Raw genomic sequence first — 19089 nt, forward strand, 5'->3', positions numbered from 1 at the left:
GTGGCACAAATAGCACTGTAACCACTATAGATGAATGGTACAAATAGCACTATAGCCACTATAAATGAATGGTACAAATAGGACTATAGCCACTATAGACGAATGGTACAAATAGCACTATAGCCTCTATAAATAAATGGTACAAATAGCACTATAGCCACTATAGACGAATGGTACAAATAGCACTATAGGTACTTTTTATGAATGGTATGAAAAGTACCTATAGCACTTTGGATGAAAGGAACAAATAGTACCTATAGGTAATATGGACAAATTGTACGAATACTACCTATAGCAACTATGAATGAATGGTACTTATACTGCATATATTGACTTGACAATCGACTTGAGAATGATCCAGGACGGACTGAAACGTCGTCGTCCCTTCACTTTCTATTGTGTGGTCTGGTCAACATACTTCAGCCACGTTATTGTGACTCCTCGTCTGCATAATACTGCATATAGCCACTATGAATAAATGGCACAAATAGTACCTATATCCACTATGACTGAATGGTACTAGTAGTATCTATATATACTTTAGATGAATAGATATAAATAATCCAAGTAATGAATGATACGAATAGTACCTATCGCCACTATGGATGGTACAAATGGTACCTATGACCACTATGGATGAATGAATCAAGTAGTACCTATAGCACTATAGATTAATGGTACAAATAGTACCTATAGCACTATAGATTAACATTACAAATAGTACATATAGGCACTATATATGAATGGTACAAATAATACCTATAGGCACTAGAAACGAATGGGACAAATAGTACCTTTAGCACTAGAGATGAGTGGTGCAAATAGTACCTATAGCACTATAGATGAGGGGTACAAATAGTACCTACAGCACAATAGGTGAGTGGTACAAATAGCACCTATAGCACTATAGATGAGTGGTACAAATAGTTCCTGTAGCACTATAGATGAGTGGTACAAATAACACCTATAGTACTATAGATAATTGGTACAAATAGTTCATATAGCACTATATATGAGTGGTACAAATAACACCTATAGCTCTATAGATGTGGTTATCTTGAGGTTATCTTGAGATGATTTCGGGGCATTTTAGTGTCCCCGCGGCCCGGTCCTCGACCAGGCCTCCACCCCTAGGAAGCAGCCTGTGTCAGCTGACTAACACCCAGGTACCTATTTTACTGCTAGATAACAGGGTCATAGGGTGGTTATCTTGAGGTTATCTTGAGATGATTTCGGGGCTTTAGTGTCCCCGCGGCCCAGTCCTCGACCAGGCCTCCACCCCTAGGAAGCAGCCTGTGTCAGCTGACTAACACCCAGGTACCTATTTTACTGCTAGATAACAGGGTCATAGGGTGGTTATCTTGAGGTTATCTTGAGATGATTTCGGGGCTTTAGTGTCCCCGCGGCCCAGTCCTCGACCAGGCCTCCACCCCCAGGAAGCAGGCCGTGACAGCTGACTAACACCCAGGTACCTATTTTACTGCTAGGTAACAAGGGCATAGGGTGAAAAAAACTCTGCCCATTGTTTCTCGCCGGCGCCCGGGATCAAACCCAGGACCACAGGATCACAAGTCCAGTGTGCTGTCCGCTCGGCCGACCGGCTCCCTGTGGTGTGGTACAATTTGCACCTATAGCACTATAGATGAGTGGTACAAATAACATCTATAGCACTATAGATATGTGGTAAAATTAGCACCTATAGCGCTATACATGAATGGTTCAATACAGTGCTGCTAAGCCCCATCTTATGAGGACCTGTAGTTCGTTGCTGAGATCCTTTCCTTTCCTTGAGATGACTTCGGGGCTCAACGTCCTCGTGGTACGGTTGTTGGAAATTTCCAACACTAAATACAACACTGTTGTATTCTCATTAATTATTACTAATTTTACTAATCATTGTAGTGATTAAAATTAACCCAACGTAGAGTTCACATGTACTAATAATTACATCTGTACAATAAGGTTAGAATTCTTACGTCACCCGACGCCAGTATTGCGTCAGATTCCATTGTAATAAACACATTTATATCCAATGTGTCTGAGAATTGAATTTGATTCTCTATAAACAACGGTGTTCTGTGTGATAATTAATTACAGATAAACTGATCTCCAACTAAAGCCAAATAGAGCGTTTATAGTTATAGCTGTTATCTAGTAATAAAATTAACGTCACGCGTGAATGCCCTGGAGAGACTTTAATTCTTCTCCATTGTTCGTTTACTATCATAAAACTGGCAAATAATAATATTTAACTCTTCCAAATAATAAACCCGTCCTAACCCGAGCATTTCAAGCACAACTGCGAGAAATGATAATATCCATAATAAGTAATTTGGGTAGCAAACGCGGGACGCGGAGCGGGGCGGAAGAGACGCCAGTCCACGTGTAGAAACGTTCACGAGCAGACGTGTTCACGTGGCGAAGCGCTCACGAGGAGACGCCATTACCCAGCCATCAGGGTAGACGCCATCAAATCTCTAGAAGAAAGTCGCCACTGTGAGGTGTGAAGAACCTTTGCAGACAATACCTTCACTGGTGTCAGTGTCATTTACGGAACCTGTTAAATTTGGTTCTATGTAACTCCACGTGACCGGCCAGTGAAGCGCGTCAGTATCTAGGATAGGCTAGACCGGAACCTAGGACGCGACCTTCGGCAAGCCTTAACTTACACAGTGCCCATATTAGCTAAGTACCTTGATCCTTATTTGATGCATCATATAGGGGGTGGGTTTATAGCTGGGTAGCTTGTCATGACGCCGTGCGACAATAAAAAACTACAGGTCATTAATTTTTTCTGTTTCTTTTAATCCCGTTTTCTTGAATATAGATTTCTAGTAGTTTAATTTGTTACTACTGAAACCAATTTAATTTACAGCGTGTGTGAAGAATTCTCCGAGCTGTCATTTCCCATGTTAATCAACTCCCGGTGTTCCATGACGAGTCCAGGGGAATCAGAAGATGAGTCGTAACTAACTTCTGGGGAATTATCATTAAGCTAAGATTCCATTTGTATTCCTTGATTATTATCTGTACTCCTTTACATGCAGAACTCTGTTCATTGGATTAACATGTGTTTATTATACTTATTTTGACGGTAACGCGTTGGTGTTCGGCTGTTCAAAAGCTAGGGGTATGGCCTCGTCACATAGAAACAAAAAAAATAGAAAATCTGGAACTTCGTCTGTGGTAAGGTATGAGAAGACACACAAAACACAAGTAAATTTAACAATGCGATTTTAATTACGTTAGAAAAAGCAAAACATGAATAAAATGGACATACAAATTCGTATAATAAAATCAATCAATCAAAATAATAAGAATAATCAAATGACAAAATGAAAAGTTACGTTAAGACAAGTGAGTAATAACAAGTGAACAATATACAATCAAATAAGAGGTGCAGGAATATTGGCTTTAAGCTATCACCTCTCTTAGTACACGTAAGCCACAGCTTAGTCTACCAAAGAGACGTGTTAACCTGATGAAAGCACTAGATATTCTGAGAGCGGTAGGTCGTGTGGCCCCAGACATCAGGTAGTGTGGGGGGGGTGGAGGGCAGGTGCAGCTGGACACGCAGCCAATCAGCGAGGAGCAGGCGACAGACAGGTAGTTTGGCAGTTCGAGGTGGAGCAGGTGTTCCTGGCTGCATACGTTTTGCGCTCTGGCAAACCTTGCTGGTGTAGTTGTTGGATATTTCTTCCATACTTGTTTTATATAGATGTATATATCGACGTATTTTTGGAGGGAAGAGCAGGCTCAATCTCTTGAAGGAGATTATCGTCACATTATTATTTCATGTTCGTAGTCTATGTTCTTTTTGAAGATAAAGATAATGACTCTATAAATATTCATAGGATTAGATTATTATACATTGGACTGGTGAACGAACCACACTAGTTCCTGAATGTATTGAGTTCCAGTAATACCCTCCCAATGTAGGTGTTTGAGGCTTTGATTCATTTAATTATACAGCCCATTAATTATTTCAGTGATCATATTCTCTAGTATTTTATCCATAGTTATTGGTTCATCTAGGAATTTTCTAATGATCATATTTTCTCAGTTTCCCTCTTTACTATAAAAGCGGGTGGTCCTTCGTAATTGATTTTACTATATTAATATTTAAATAATTAGAGTCAAGCCCCAAATGTCCCACAACGGTCTCCAAACAGGCCTCCTAAATTTAATGCTAACAGCATTTGTTGTTCCCAGGCGGTCACCTATCCAAGAACTAACCAAATCCAACGTTGCTTAACTTTGCTTCTCGGACGAGAAGCAGTGTTATCAACGTGGTATGGCCCTTTCCAATAATTTTTGTTTAATTTAAGAGTTTGTATCGAATTAGCTTCGACGACTTTATCATCTAGTTCGTTCCAATCTTTTACGACTCTTGGACTGAAATATTTATTATTTGCTAGCTATGTGATTTATCTGTGTTTCCAATTTCCGACTATATCTTCTTGTTCTCTTCTACATATTTTGAGTATTGCTTCTATATCTACTTTGTGAATCTTCTTTTATACCTTGCAAATGTTATCATGTCTGCCCTATTTCTTCTTTGGTATAATTTATCAACTTTAGAACATTTCCTGATACATCTGACTGTTTCCTGATATAACAGACTGTTTCCTGATACAACAGACTGTTTCCTGATACAACAGACTGTTTCCTGATACAACAGACTGTTTCCTGATACAACAGACTGTTTCCTGATACAACAAACTGTTTCCTGATACAACAGACTGTTTCCTGATACAACAGACTGTTTCCGGATACACCAGACTGTTTCCTGATACACCAGACTGTTTCTTGATACACCAGACTGTTTCCTGATACAGCAGATTTTCCTGATACAGTAGACTGTTTTTTCTGATTTGAAAGGGAATCGCTTATAAGGAACATTGTCGTAGGATTTCTGGCAATCCAAGAAAATGGCGTCTGCCAAGACCTCTATCTTCTGTTTGACTGTTGTCATCTTGTCATAGAACTCTTGTATGACTGTTGCCATCTTGTCATAGAACTCCTGTTTGACTGTGGTCATCTTGTCATAGAACTCCTGTATGACTGTTGTCATCTTGTTATAGAACTCCTGTATGACTGTTGTCATCTTGTCATAGAACTCATGTTTGACTGTTGCCATCTTGTCATAGAACTCCTGTTTGACTGTTGTCATCTTGTCATAGAACTCCTGTTTGACTGTTGTCATCTTGTCATAGAACTCCTGTTTGACTGTTGTCATCTTGTCATAGAACTCCTGTTTGACTGTTGTCATCTTGTCATAGAACTCCTGTTTGACTGTTGTCATCTTGTCATAGAACTCCTGTTTGACTGTTGTCATCTTGTCATAGAGCTCTAATATGTTGGTCAAACAAGGTTTTCCTTTGGTGAATCCACGTTGATGCTTGGAAACAAAATTATTTTGTTCTGTGTTCTACGAGCCATCTTTCAATTAGTCTCTTTAATATATTACAATGAATTCGTGTTAGTGAGACCATCCTGTATTTAAGGCTGGAAGTTCACCTATTTCAAGTGTGGAGTTGAAGACTACAACAAGATGTCTACACAATGCTTTAGTTGCCTCTTGTAGGATCCAAAGTGAGATTTTGTCATTTGGTTTTCATCACATCCAGCTACTCTATTTATTTCTTTACTTTCTTTAGAGTCACTTCTATTTCCATCAGTCCTCGTCTGTGTGTGTCTGTTACATTGGAAGTCGTAGATCTGATACCACTTGGAAGCTTTAGTTGAGTTATTCGCACACTTCCTTATTATTCTTTGTGTGGCCACTTTTTTGTGCATCTTGATCACTTGTTCATTTACCGTCATTATTCTCATGTGGCTATATAGTAATTTAGACTGATCTTTGGCCATCGATGCTATATCATTCTCACACTGATTTTCTGTTGCTTTCCGAATTCCTGTGTGTTTATTTATCTTGTATGTATATTGTGGTTACCCTTTATTCTCTGCTCCATGTGCTTATTCCATGCTCATTTTCTTCTCTTTTTTGCTTCTACGCAGCAGTGTCTGTTAAACCATAGGCAATTTTCACTCTTGGCTCCTTTATTCTTTAGGTGTTGTTTTAGTCTTCTTTAAGCTTTTATGGCTTGGCTAGTTATGAAGTTCATCCTGATTTTTGTTTTTTTCTCTTAGTTCTGTTTCCCATGTCATTCTCTCTATGAATTATCTGACCTAACGGCACTCACCTTTATGCAAAGCCAGTCTTCAACTCTCCTCTTCATTTTCTCTTACCATGGCCTCTATAACAGCTACATAATCAAAGACCAATATGAAATTGTAATTTGCTCTTAATTATAGTTCATACCCACTATTTTGTGTCTATTTCGCTTTGTGTGCAGACTTTTGAAATCGAAATAGTTTAATTGAGGTATAAATACACACAAAGGGATAAGGTAGCTCAAGCTATTTTCATCCCGTTCGTGATGACATGTTCCATCTTGCTGGTTGGTCTCACCCTCTTCGTGTTCCGTACCAAATATGTTGTGTAAAAAGTTGGTAAAGGAACTTCCAATCAGATATGTTCACCGTGTCTCTTCTATTTGACCGTGATTTTAATTCTCCACAACTAGTAGTTTTGCTCTCAATCTATGGAATAATTCAGCAACACCTTGTATGATAAGCATAGGAACTCTGCTTGCATTCTCGTATTCTTCTCTGGGTCGTATATGATCCTCTGGTGGTTTGTATATCACAGTCACAACCACTTTATTTACTTCTACTGAAATAATTTCTGGAACACAGTCGGCATTATTGGCATCTTCCTCAAAACGTATCTCTTCAAACCTGTTGTCAGTTTTGACCGGTAGTGCCACTTCCCCTTTTCCTCCTTCTCTTTGCTTTCCTTCTCCTTGTCTTTCCTCTGGGCTATATACAGGACAGATGAGATTGAAACATATCTAACTACAGCTGTATGTGACACCATTATACACCCCCTCCTCTAATGCAGTGAGTTCGATAGTTAAAGGACAATCATAACTCCCATTTTTTGGTTTTAATATATACTCTAACAATCTTAAACATGGAATGTCAAAAATGTATACCAACCTGTCAATGTGTCTTACAGGCTTTGACTACCATGGTACATGATCATCAGTAATAAACATCTCTGTACTTATTCATGTCCAATAGAACTGCCTAGCCTGCATGTCCTCCTCCTCCTCCTCTACTCTTGCCGAAAACATACTATTAAACTAAATAGTTACATTCTTGTAAAGTCACTAGCAAGCATAGCGTTTCTGGCAGGTACCTAATCTTAATTTTCCCCGGAATACGACCCGCCAAATAACAACCAGGTACCCATTCACTGCTGGGCGAACAGAGGCTACAATTAAGGACTGGCACCCAGTCAATTATCCCTGATCAGGATACGAACCCAGGCCAAAGCGCTCGCGAAGCACCGGGCGAGTGTTTTACCGGGGCGCCACGGGGACTAAAAAGTATTTGAATATATACTCATTGACTTTCTAACTGACAAACTAGACTGTTCTGACTTTTAATTTGCTTTCAGAACTGGTTACTCATCATTGCTCTACAGTTTCGTGGTGGCGGAAACTATTCAGTGCTATAGCTCTGTTCTCTGTCTGTTTCTTGAAGCTTGCAAAGCTTTTGACAAAGTTGATTAAGCTAAATTTGTTAGAGAAATGCTTAGTATGTCCGGTCATGGCTAGATTATTGTATATTTTTTTATCAGGTATGCAATAAAAGCTGTGAAATGGAGTAATGTCCTCTCTAAAAATTTATCCATAAAAAACAGGGTCAAACAAGGTGCTGTGTTAAGTACAATATTATTTACTACTGTACCTGGCCACGCGTTGCTGTGGCTCAACAACGCGTGTGCGTTGCTGAACCACAGCAACCATTGTTTCCCCGCCCTCCCCACAATTTCTCCCTCCCCTGTCCCCTCGTCCTCAGAACCAATCCTCACTTCCCTGTCCCCTCGTCAACCCAACAATTCCCCTCTCCACCGTCTCCTCATTCTCCCCACCATTCCCCCTCCTCCCCTGTCCCTTTTTCCTCCCCACCATCCCCCACTCCACTATTCCCTCGTCATCCTAACCATTCCCCACTTCCCCGTCCCCTCGTCCTTCCCACCATCTCCCACTTCCTCATCCCCTCGTCCTCCCTACCATTCCCTCCCCTCCCCCGTTTTCTCGTCCTCCCCACCATTTCCCACTCCATTGTCGATGCATTCCCAAATGATCTGATGTTTACATCAGAAAATTGGGAACATCAAATGATCTGATGTTTCCATCACTGAAACATAGGAAAAACTTTTAAAAAACGAAATGAAAATAAATTAAAAAATTAAAAATAAACTATACTCGTAAAATGAACAGTATGGTAAACAACACAGCTCAGTTCCAATGCAATGTTTCACAAAATAATTATCTAAATGAAAATAAATTGAAATCTATGAAAATTAAATTTATCAATGCAATCGGAAACATTGAAAGTGAATTGTAACATATTTAGTATAGCATGTGTTGTTATTACGTGCAACAGATGGCGCTGTTTTAAAAAATAGCATGTTTTTACCTGTCATAGGTGTGGCATCTATACTTGTACTCACGAAATGAACGGTATGGTAAACAACACAGCTCAATTCCAATGCAATATCACACAAAATAAATAAATCAAAATGAAAATAAATTGAAATCTATGAAAATTCAATTTATCAAAGCAATCGGAAACATTGAAATGGGATCGTAACATATTTAGTATAGAGTGTGTTGCTATTACATGCAACAGATGATGTTGTTTTTCGAAAAAAATTTGTTTTCACCTATCACAGGTATTTTACCTGTGATTGGTATTTGCTATTTTACCTGTGCATTTGCTATTTTACCTATCATCTATATAGTAGGTATATATAAACGTGTGTTTTCGAATGGAACGTTGTGTCAAAATTTCAAAGCAATCGGTGAAGAACTTTTGGAGATTACAATATGTGTTGCTCCTACGTCCAACAGATGGTGCTGTTTCGTTAAAAAAAAAAACGTGTTTTTTTCCTGTCACAGGTGAGGCATGTATATAGCAGGCATATAAAAAAACGCGCCTATTCGAATGCAACGTTGTGACAAAATTTCAAAGCAATCGGTAAAGAGGTTTCGAAGATTTCCCTCACATGAAAAACACATTAAAAACTAAGTTTAAAAAAAAAAATGTTTTTTCCCGTCGCAGACGTGATATCTATATAGCATATATATATAAATCCGCTCGGATGTGAATGGAATGTTGTGTGAAAATTTCAAAGCAATTGGTTATGAACTTTCGGAGATTAGCGATTTTGAAGAAACGAATATTTACATTTTTATTTATATAGATCTTGACCCATTGTTAAAAAAGTTGAGCGTCAGACGAGCTGGTGGTCACATAGGCGGTATCAAGGCTAATATTTTCAGTTCTACTGATGATCTAATTCTGCTCACACCTACCAGAGAGACTATAAATAGCTTGATTGAAATATGTGAAAGATGTAGTGCAGAAAACAGCATATCGTTCAAGCCTATCATGTGTGCGGCAGCTACTTTCAACTCGCAGGACTCATTTTACAGGCATCCCAGTCTCAAGTGGCGGTGGTGTCTACCCCCCCCCCCCCACATGTTGTCTTTTGTTCTCCCAGTCTACCTTTCCATGGTTGAGTCTCATGGAAAAGAAGACGAACGCATAAGGCGACAGATGCTGCTCTTTCTGCTATAGTATTCACTGCACTGTTGTTTGTGTCATACTCTGGCCTGGGTCTTCTGTTATTTGGCGGAGGGCTATATATATCCCTGCTACTACTATTACTACTACTCTTTGTCCTCCCATCGTCATGGTGCCTATGTAGCCTCTGAACACCTTCAGTTGAGGATAACCATCTTTTTGAAACTACAGGCTTTTGATGCAAATAGGGCCTACTTTCCTTCTTTTTCTTTATTAAAGTGTAGTTCTGGGGAAACAATGCATCTGTTATAACACCTGACAATTTTGTTTCAGTGAGTGCTATTATATCCGAGTGCTCTTTTTCCCAAACTGACCTGCTTTGTCTGTAATCCTTCTGTGTTTGAGTATATTACCTTGAAGTTGACTCCTTTTTGTCCAGTCTGTTTCCTTTGATATCCTTGAGATAGAGAGAAGGGAGGATCTACGATGAGAGGGCAGGGAGAGTCTAGCATGGGAGGGCAGGGAGGGTCTGACATGGGAGGGCTGGGAGAGTCTGGCATGGGAGGGCAGGGAGGGTCTGACATGGGAGGGTAGGGAGAGTCTGGCATGGGAGGGCAGGGAGGGTCTGACATGGGAGGGTAGGGAGAGTCTGGCATGGGAGGGCAGGGAGAGTCTGGCATGGGAGGGTAGGGAGAGTCTGGCATGGGAGGGCAGGGAGAGTCTGGCATGGGAGGGCAGGGAGAGTCTGGCATGGGAGGGCAGGGAGAGTCTGGCATGGGAGGGCAGGGAGAGTCTGGCATGGGAGGGCAGGGAGGGTCTGACATGGGAGGGTAGGGAGAGTCTGGCATGGGAGGGTAGGGAGAGTCTGGCATGGGAGGGCATGGAGAGTCTGGCATGGGAGGGTAGGGAGAGTCTAGCATGGGAGGGCAGGGAGAGTCTAGCATGGGAGGGCAGGGAGAGTCTAGCATGGGAGGGCAGGGAGAGTCTGGCATGGGAGGGCAGGGAGAGTCTGGCATGGGAGGGCAGGGAGAGTCTGGCATGGAAGGGCATGGAGAGTCTAGCATGGGAGGGCAAGGAGAGTCTGGCATGGAAAAGCAGGGAGAGTTTGGCATGGGATGGTAGGGAGAGTCTTTCATGGGAGTGCAGGGAGAGTCTGGCATGGGAGGGCAGGGAGAGTCTGGCATGGGAGGGCAGGGAGAGTTTGGCATAGGAGGGCAGGGAGAGTCTGGCATGGGAGGGCAGGGAGAGTCTGGCATGGGAGGGTAGGGAATGTCTGGTATGAGAGGGTAGGGAGAGTCTGGCATGGGAGGGCAGGGAGAGTTTGGCATGGGAGGGCAGGGAGAGTCTGGCATGGGAGGGCATGGAGAGTCTGGCATGGGAGGGCAGGGAGAGTCTAGCATGGGAGGGTAGGGAGAGTCTGGCATGGGAGGGCAGGGAGAGTCTGGAGAGTCTAGCATGGGAGGGCAGGGAGAGTCTGGCATGGGAGGGCAGGGAGAGTCTGGAGAGTCTAGCATGGGAGGGCAGGGAGAGTCTGGAGAGTCTGGCATGGGAGGGCAGGGAGAGTCTGGCATGGGAGGGCAGGGAGAGTCTGACATGGGAGGGCAGGGAGAGTCTGGCATGGGAGGGCAGGGAGAGTCTGGAGAGTCTAGCATGGGAGCGCAGGGAGAGTCTGGCATGGGAGGGCAGGGAGAGTCTGGCATGGGAGGGTAGGGAGAGTCTGGCATGGGAGGGCAGGGAGAGTCTGGCATGGGAGGGCAGGGAGAGTCTAGCATGGGAGGGCAGGGAGAGTCTGGCATGGGAGGGTAGGGAGAGTCTAGCATGGGAGGGCAGGGAAAGTCTGGCATGGGAGGGCAGGGAGAGTCTGGAGAGTCTGGCATGGGAGGGCAGGAGAGTCTGGCATGGGAGGGCAGGGAGAGTCTAGCATGGGAGGGCAGGGAAAGTCTGGCATGGGAGGGCAGGGAGAGTCTAGCATGGGAGGGCAGGGAGAGTCTAGCATGGGAGGGCAGGGAGAGTCTGGCATGGGAGGGCAGGGAGAGTCTGGCATGGGAGGGCAGGGAGAGTCTGGCATGGGAGGGCAGGGAGAGTCTAGCATGGGAGGGCAGGGAGAGTCTGGCATGGGAGGGTAGGGAGAGTCTAGCATGGGAGGGCAGGGAGAGTCTGGCATGGGAGGGCAGGGAGAGTCTGGAGAGTCGGGCATGGGAGGGCAGGGAGAATCTAGCATGGGAGGGCAGGGAGAGTCTGGAGAATCTAGCATGGGAGGGCAGGGAGAGTCTGGCATGGGAGGGCAGGGAGAGTCTGGAGAGTCGGGCATAGGAGGGCAGGGAGAGTCGGGCATGGGAGGGCAGGGAGAGTCTAGCATGGGAGGGCAGGGAGAGTCTGGCATGGGAGGGCAGGGAGAGTCTAGCATGGGAGGGCAGGGAGAGTCTGGCATGGGAGGGCTGGGAGAGTCTGGAGAGTCGGGCATGGGAGGGCAGGGAGAGTCTGGCATGGGAGGGCAGGGAGAGTCTGGCATGGGAGGGCAGGGAGAGTCTGGCATGGGAGGGCAGGGAGAGTCTGGCATGGGAGGGCAGGGAGAGTCTGGCATGGGAGGGCAGGGAGGGTCTGACATGGGAGGGTAGGGAGAGTCTGGCATGGGAGGGTAGGGAGAGTCTGGCATGGGAGGGCATGGAGAGTCTGGCATGGGAGGGTAGGGAGAGTCTAGCATGGGAGGGCAGGGAGAGTCTAGCATGGGAGGGCAGGGAGAGTCTAGCATGGGAGGGCAGGGAGAGTCTGGCATGGGAGGGCAGGGAGAGTCTGGCATGGGAGGGCAGGGAGAGTCTGGCATGGAAGGGCATGGAGAGTCTAGCATGGGAGGGCAAGGAGAGTCTGGCATGGAAAAGCAGGGAGAGTTTGGCATGGGATGGTAGGGAGAGTCTTTCATGGGAGTGCAGGGAGAGTCTGGCATGGGAGGGCAGGGAGAGTCTGGCATGGGAGGGCAGGGAGAGTTTGGTATAGGAGGGCAGGGAGAGTCTGGCATGGGAGGGCAGGGAGAGTCTGGCATGGGAGGGTAGGGAATGTCTGGTATGAGAGGGTAGGGAGAGTCTGGCATGGGAGGGCAGGGAGAGTTTGGCATGGGAGGGCAGGGAGAGTCTGGCATGGGAGGGCATGGAGAGTCTGGCATGGGAGGGCAGGGAGAGTCTAGCATGGGAGGGTAGGGAGAGTCTGGCATGGGAGGGCAGGGAGAGTCTGGAGAGTCTAGCATGGGAGGGCAGGGAGAGTCTGGCATGGGAGGGCAGGGAGAGTCTGGAGAGTCTAGCATGGGAGGGCAGGGAGAGTCTGGAGAGTCTGGCATGGGAGGGCAGGGAGAGTCTGGCATGGGAGGGCAGGGAGAGTCTGACATGGGAGGGCAGGGAGAGTCTGGCATGGGAGGGCAGGGAGAGTCTGGAGAGTCTAGCATGGGAGGGCAGGGAGAGTCTGGCATGGGAGGGCAGGGAGAGTCTGGCATGGGAGGGCAGGGAGAGTCTGGCATGGAAGGGCATGGAGAGTCTAGCATGGGAGGGCAAGGAGAGTCTGGCATGGAAAAGCAGGGAGAGTTTGGCATGGGATGGTAGGGAGAGTCTTTCATGGGAGTGCAGGGAGAGTCTGGCATGGGAGGGCAGGGAGAGTCTGGCATGGGAGGGCAGGGAGAGTTTGGCATAGGAGGGCAGGGAGAGTCTGGCATGGGAGGGCAGGGAGAGTCTGGCATGGGAGGGTAGGGAATGTCTGGTATGAGAGGGTAGGGAGAGTCTGGCATGGGAGGGCAGGGAGAGTTTGGCATGGGAGGGCAGGGAGAGTCTGGCATGGGAGGGCATGGAGAGTCTGGCATGGGAGGGCAGGGAGAGTCTAGCATGGGAGGGTAGGGAGAGTCTGGCATGGGAGGGCAGGGAGAGTCTGGAGAGTCTAGCATGGGAGGGCAGGGAGAGTCTGGCATGGGAGGGCAGGGAGAGTCTGGAGAGTCTAGCATGGGAGGGCAGGGAGAGTCTGGAGAGTCTGGCATGGGAGGGCAGGGAGAGTCTGGCATGGGAGGGCAGGGAGAGTCTGACATGGGAGGGCAGGGAGAGTCTGGCATGGGAGGGCAGGGAGAGTCTGGAGAGTCTAGCATGGGAGCGCAGGGAGAGTCTGGCATGGGAGGGCAGGGAGAGTCTGGCATGGGAGGGTAGGGAGAGTCTGGCATGGGAGGGCAGGGAGAGTCTGGCATGGGAGGGCAGGGAGAGTCTAGCATGGGAGGGCAGGGAGAGTCTGGCATGGGAGGGTAGGGAGAGTCTAGCATGGGAGGGCAGGGAAAGTCTGGCATGGGAGGGCAGGGAGAGTCTGGAGAGTCTGGCATGGGAGGGCAGGAGAGTCTGGCATGGGAGGGCAGGGAGAGTCTAGCATGGGAGGGCAGGGAAAGTCTGGCATGGGAGGGCAGGGAGAGTCTAGCATGGGAGGGCAGGGAGAGTCTAGCATGGGAGGGCAGGGAGAGTCTGGCATGGGAGGGCAGGGAGAGTCTGGCATGGGAGGGCAGGGAGAGTCTGGCATGGGAGGGCAGGGAGAGTCTAGCATGGGAGGGCAGGGAGAGTCTGGCATGGGAGGGTAGGGAGAGTCTAGCATGGGAGGGCAGGGAGAGTCTGGCATGGGAGGGCAGGGAGAGTCTGGAGAGTCGGGCATGGGAGGGCAGGGAGAATCTAGCATGGGAGGGCAGGGAGAGTCTGGAGAATCTAGCATGGGAGGGCAGGGAGAGTCTGGCATGGGAGGGCAGGGAGAGTCTGGAGAGTCGGGCATAGGAGGGCAGGGAGAGTCGGGCATGGGAGGGCAGGGAGAGTCTAGCATGGGAGGGCAGGGAGAGTCTGGCATGGGAGGGCAGGGAGAGTCTAGCATGGGAGGGCAGGGAGAGTCTGGCATGGGAGGGCTGGGAGAGTCTGGAGAGTCGGGCATGGGAGGGCAGGGAGAGTCTGGCATGGGAGGGCAGGGAGAGTCTGGCATGGGAGGGCAGGGAGAGTCTGGCATGGGAGGGCAGGGAGAGTCTAGCATAGGAGGGCAGGGAGAGTCTGGAGAATCTAGCATGGGAGGGCAGGGAGAGTCTGGAGAGTCTGGCATGGGAGGACAGGGAGAGTCTGGCATGGGAGGGCAGGGAGAGTCTGGAGAGTCTGGCATGGGAGGGCAGGGAGAGTCTGGCATGGGAGGGCAGGGAGAGTCTAGCATGGGAGGGCAGGGAGAGTCTGGCATGGGAGGGCAGGGAGAGTCTGGCATGGGAGGGCAGGGAGAGTCTAGCATAGGAGGGCAGGGAGAGTCTGGCATGGGAGGGCAAGGAAAGTCTGGCATGGGAGGGCAGGGAGAGTCTAGCATGGGAGAGCAGGGAGAGTCTAGCATAGGAGGGCAGGGAGAGTCTGGCATGGGAGGGCAGGGAAAGTCTGGCATGGGAGGGCAGGGAGAGTCTAGCATGGGTTTGCAGGGAGAGTCTTGCATGGGAGGGCAGGGAGAGTCTGGCATGGGAGGACAGGGAGAGCCTGGCATGGGAGGGCAGGGAGAGTCTGGCATGGGAGGGCAGGGAGAGTCTGGCATGGGAGGGCAGGGAGAGTCTGGCATGGGAAGGCAGGGAGAGTCTGGCATGGGAGGGCAGGGAGAGTCTGGCATGGGAAGGCAGGGAGAGTCTAGCATAAGAGGGCAGGGAGAGTCTGGCATGGGAGGGCAGGGAGAGTCTGGCATGGGAGGGCAGGGAGAGTCTGGCATGGGAGGGCAGGGAGAGTCTGGCATGGGAAGGCAGGGAGACTCTAGCATGGGAGGGCAGGGAGAGTCTGACATGGGAGGGTAGGGAGAGTCTGGCATGGGAGGGTAGGGAGAGTCTGGCATGGGAGGGTAATGAGAGTCTAGCATGGGAGGGCAGGGAAAGTCTGGCATGGGAGGGCAGGGAGAGTCTGGCATGGGAGGGTAGGGAGAATCTGGCATGGGAGGGCAGGGAGAGTCTGGCATGGGAGGGCAGGGAGAGTCTGGCATGGGAGGGTAGGGAGAGTCTGGCATGGGAGGGCAGGGAGAGTCTGGCATGTGAGGGCAGGGAGAGTCTGGCATGGGAGGGCAGGGAGAGTCTGGCATGGGAGGGCAGGGAGAGTCTAGCATGGGAGGGCAGGGAGAGTCTGGCATGGGAGGGCAGGGAGAGTCTGGCATGGGAGGGCAGGGAGAGTCTGACATGGGAGGGTAGGGAGAGTCTGGCATGGGAGGGTAGGGAGAGTCTGAATGGGAGGGTAGGGAGAGTCTGGAGAGTCTAGCATGGGAGCGCAGGGAGAGTCTGGCATGGGAGGGCAGGGAGAGTCTGGCATGGGAGGGTAATGAGAGTCTAGCATGGGAGGGCAGGGAAAGTCTGGCATGGGAGGGCAGGGAGAGTCTGGCATGGGAGTGCAGGGAGAGTCTAGCATGGGAGGGCAGGGAGAGTCTGGCATGGGAGGGCAGGAGAGTCTGGCATGGGAGGGCAGGGAGAGTCTAGCATGGGAGGGCAGGGAAAGTCTGGCATGGGAGGGCAGGGAGAGTCTAGCATGGGAGGGCAGGGAGAGTCTAGCATGGGAGGGCAGGGAGAGTCTGGCATGGGAGGGCAGGGAGAGTCTGGCATGGGAGGGCAGGGAGAGTCTGGCATGGGAGGGCAGGGAGAGTCTGGCATGGGAGGGCAGGGAGAGTCTAGCATGGGAGGGCAGGGAGAGTCTGGCATGGGAGGGTAGGGAGAGTCTAGCATGGGAGGGCAGGGAGAGTCTGGCATGGGAGGGCAGGGAGAGTCTGGAGAATCTGGCATGGGAGGGCAGCAGAGTCTGGCATGGGAGGGCAGGGAGAGTCTAGCATGGGAGGGCAGGGAAAGTCTGGCATGGGAGGGCAGGGAGAGTCTAGCATGGGAGGGCAGGGAGAGTCTAGCATGGGAGGGCAGGGAGAGTCTGGCATGGGAGGGCAGGGAGAGTCTGGCATGGGAGGGCAGGGAGAGTCTGGCATGGGAGGGCAGGGAGAGTCTAGCATGGGAGGGCAGGGAGAGTCTGGCATGGGAGGGTAGGGAGAGTCTAGCATGGGAGGGCAGGGAGAGTCTGGCATGGGAGGGCAGGGAGAGTCTGGAGAGTCGGGCATGGGAGGGCAGGGAGAATCTAGCATGGGAGGGCAGGGAGAGTCTGGAGAATCTAGCATGGGAGGGCAGGGAGAGTCTGGCATGGGAGGGCAGGGAGAGTCTGGAGAGTCGGGCATAGGAGGGCAGGGAGAGTCGGGCATGGGAGGGCAGGGAGAGTCTAGCATGGGAGGGCAGGGAGAGTCTGGCATGGGAGGGCAGGGAGAGTCTAGCATGGGAGGGCAGGGAGAGTCTGGCATGGGAGGGCTGGGAGAGTCTGGAGAGTCGGGCATGGGAGGGCAGGGAGAGTCTGGCATGGGAGGGCAGGGAGAGTCTGGCATGGGAGGGCAGGGAGAGTCTGGCATGGGAGGGCAGGGAGAGTCTAGCATAGGAGGGCAGGGAGAGTCTGGAGAATCTAGCATGGGAGGGCAGGGAGAGTCTGGAGAGTCTGGCATGGGAGGACAGGGAGAGTCTGGCATGGGAGGGCAGGGAGAGTCTGGAGAGTCTGGCATGGGAGGGCAGGGAGAGTCTGGCATGGGAGGGCAGGGAGAGTCTAGCATGGGAGGGCAGGGAGAGTCTGGCATGGGAGGGCAGGGAGAGTCTGGCATGGGAGGGCAGGGAGAGTCTAGCATAGGAGGGCAGGGAGAGTCTGGCATGGGAGGGCAAGGAAAGTCTGGCATGGGAGGGCAGGGAGAGTCTAGCATGGGAGAGCAGGGAGAGTCTAGCATAGGAGGGCAGGGAGAGTCTGGCATGGGAGGGCAGGGAAAGTCTGGCATGGGAGGGCAGGGAGAGTCTAGCATGGGTTTGCAGGGAGAGTCTTGCATGGGAGGGCAGGGAGAGTCTGGCATGGGAGGACAGGGAGAGCCTGGCATGGGAGGGCAGGGAGAGTCTGGCATGGGAGGGCAGGGAGAGTCTGGCATGGGAGGGCAGGGAGAGTCTGGCATGGGAAGGCAGGGAGAGTCTGGCATGGGAGGGCAGGGAGAGTCTGGCATGGGAAGGCAGGGAGAGTCTAGCATAAGAGGGCAGGGAGAGTCTGGCATGGGAGGGCAGGGAGAGTCTGGCATGGGAGGGCAGGGAGAGTCTGGCATGGGAGGGCAGGGAGAGTCTGGCATGGGAAGGCAGGGAGACTCTAGCATGGGAGGGCAGGGAGAGTCTGACATGGGAGGGTAGGGAGAGTCTGGCATGGGAGGGTAGGGAGAGTCTGGCATGGGAGGGTAATGAGAGTCTAGCATGGGAGGGCAGGGAAAGTCTGGCATGGGAGGGCAGGGAGAGTCTGGCATGGGAGGGTAGGGAGAATCTGGCATGGGAGGGCAGGGAGAGTCTGGCATGGGAGGGCAGGGAGAGTCTGGCATGGGAGGGTAGGGAGAGTCTGGCATGGGAGGGCAGGGAGAGTCTGGCATGGGAGGGCAGGGAGAGTCTGGCATGGGAGGGCAGGGAGAGTCTGGCATGGGAGGGCAGGGAGAGTCTAGCATGGGAGGGCAGGGAGAGTCTGGCATGGGAGGGCAGGGAGAGTCTGGCATGGGAGGGCAGGGAGAGTCTGACATGGGAGGGTAGGGAGAGTCTGGCATGGGAGGGTAGGGAGAGTCTGAATGGGAGGGTAGGGAGAGTCTGGAGAGTCTAGCATGGGAGCGCAGGGAGAGTCTGGCATGGGAGGGCAGGGAGAGTCTGGCATGGGAGGGTAATGAGAGTCTAGCATGGGAGGGCAGGGAAAGTCTGGCATGGGAGGGCAGGGAGAGTCTGGCATGAGAGTGCAGGGAGAGTCTAGCATGGGAGGGCAGGGAGAGTCTGGCATGGGAGGGCAGGAGAGTCTGGCATGGGAGGGCAGGGAGAGTCTAGCATGGGAGGGCAGGGAAAGTCTGGCATGGGAGGGCAGGGAGAGTCTAGCATGGAGGGCAGGGAGAGTCTAGCATGGGAGGGCAGGGAGAGTCTGGCATGGGAGGGCAGGGAGAGTCTGGCATGGGAGGGCAGGGAGAGTCTGGCATGGGAGGGCAGGGAGAGTCTGGCATGGGAGGGCAGGGAGAGTCTAGCATGGGAGGGCAGGGAGAGTCTGGCATGGGAGGGTAGGGAGAGTCTAGCATGGGAGGGCAGGGAGAGTCTGGCATGGGAGGGCAGGGAGAGTCTGGAGAGTCGGGCATGGGAGGGCAGGGAGAGTCTTGCATGGGAGGGCAGGGAGAGTCTGGAGAATCTAGCATGGGAGGGCAGGGAGAGTCTGGCATGGGAGGGCAGGGAGAGTCTGGAGAGTCGGGCATGGGAGGGCACGGAGAGTCTGGAGAGTCGGGCATGGGAGGGCAGGGAGAGTCTAGCATGGGAGGGCAGGGAGAGTCTGGCATGGGAAGGCTGGGAGAGTCTAGCAT

The 19089-nt window shown here is 50.5% G+C and overlaps 2 protein-coding genes and 1 pseudogene across 2 annotated transcripts; 2 read left to right on the forward strand and 1 right to left on the reverse strand.

Annotated features, from left to right (window-relative positions):
- Window positions 1-4187: 4187 nt before the first annotated feature.
- On the reverse strand, window positions 4188-4306 carry LOC123758562 (5S ribosomal RNA; annotated as a pseudogene).
- Window positions 4307-15007: 10701 nt separating this feature from the next.
- On the forward strand, window positions 15008-15475 carry LOC138363551 (spidroin-1-like). The gene has a single exon (XM_069322905.1). It carries the CDS (start codon window positions 15008-15010, stop codon window positions 15473-15475), a length of 468 nt encoding a protein of 155 aa, XP_069179006.1.
- A 1962-nt stretch (window positions 15476-17437) lies between these two features.
- Window positions 17438-17905, forward strand: LOC138363552 (spidroin-1-like). The gene has a single exon (XM_069322906.1). It carries the CDS (start codon window positions 17438-17440, stop codon window positions 17903-17905), a length of 468 nt encoding a protein of 155 aa, XP_069179007.1.
- The last annotated feature ends 1184 nt before the right edge of the window (window positions 17906-19089 follow it).

The sequence above is a fragment of the Procambarus clarkii genome, chromosome 11 (assembly GCF_040958095.1).
Source record: "Procambarus clarkii isolate CNS0578487 chromosome 11, FALCON_Pclarkii_2.0, whole genome shotgun sequence".
In the NCBI taxonomy this organism is placed as follows: Eukaryota; Metazoa; Arthropoda; class Malacostraca; order Decapoda; family Cambaridae; genus Procambarus; species Procambarus clarkii.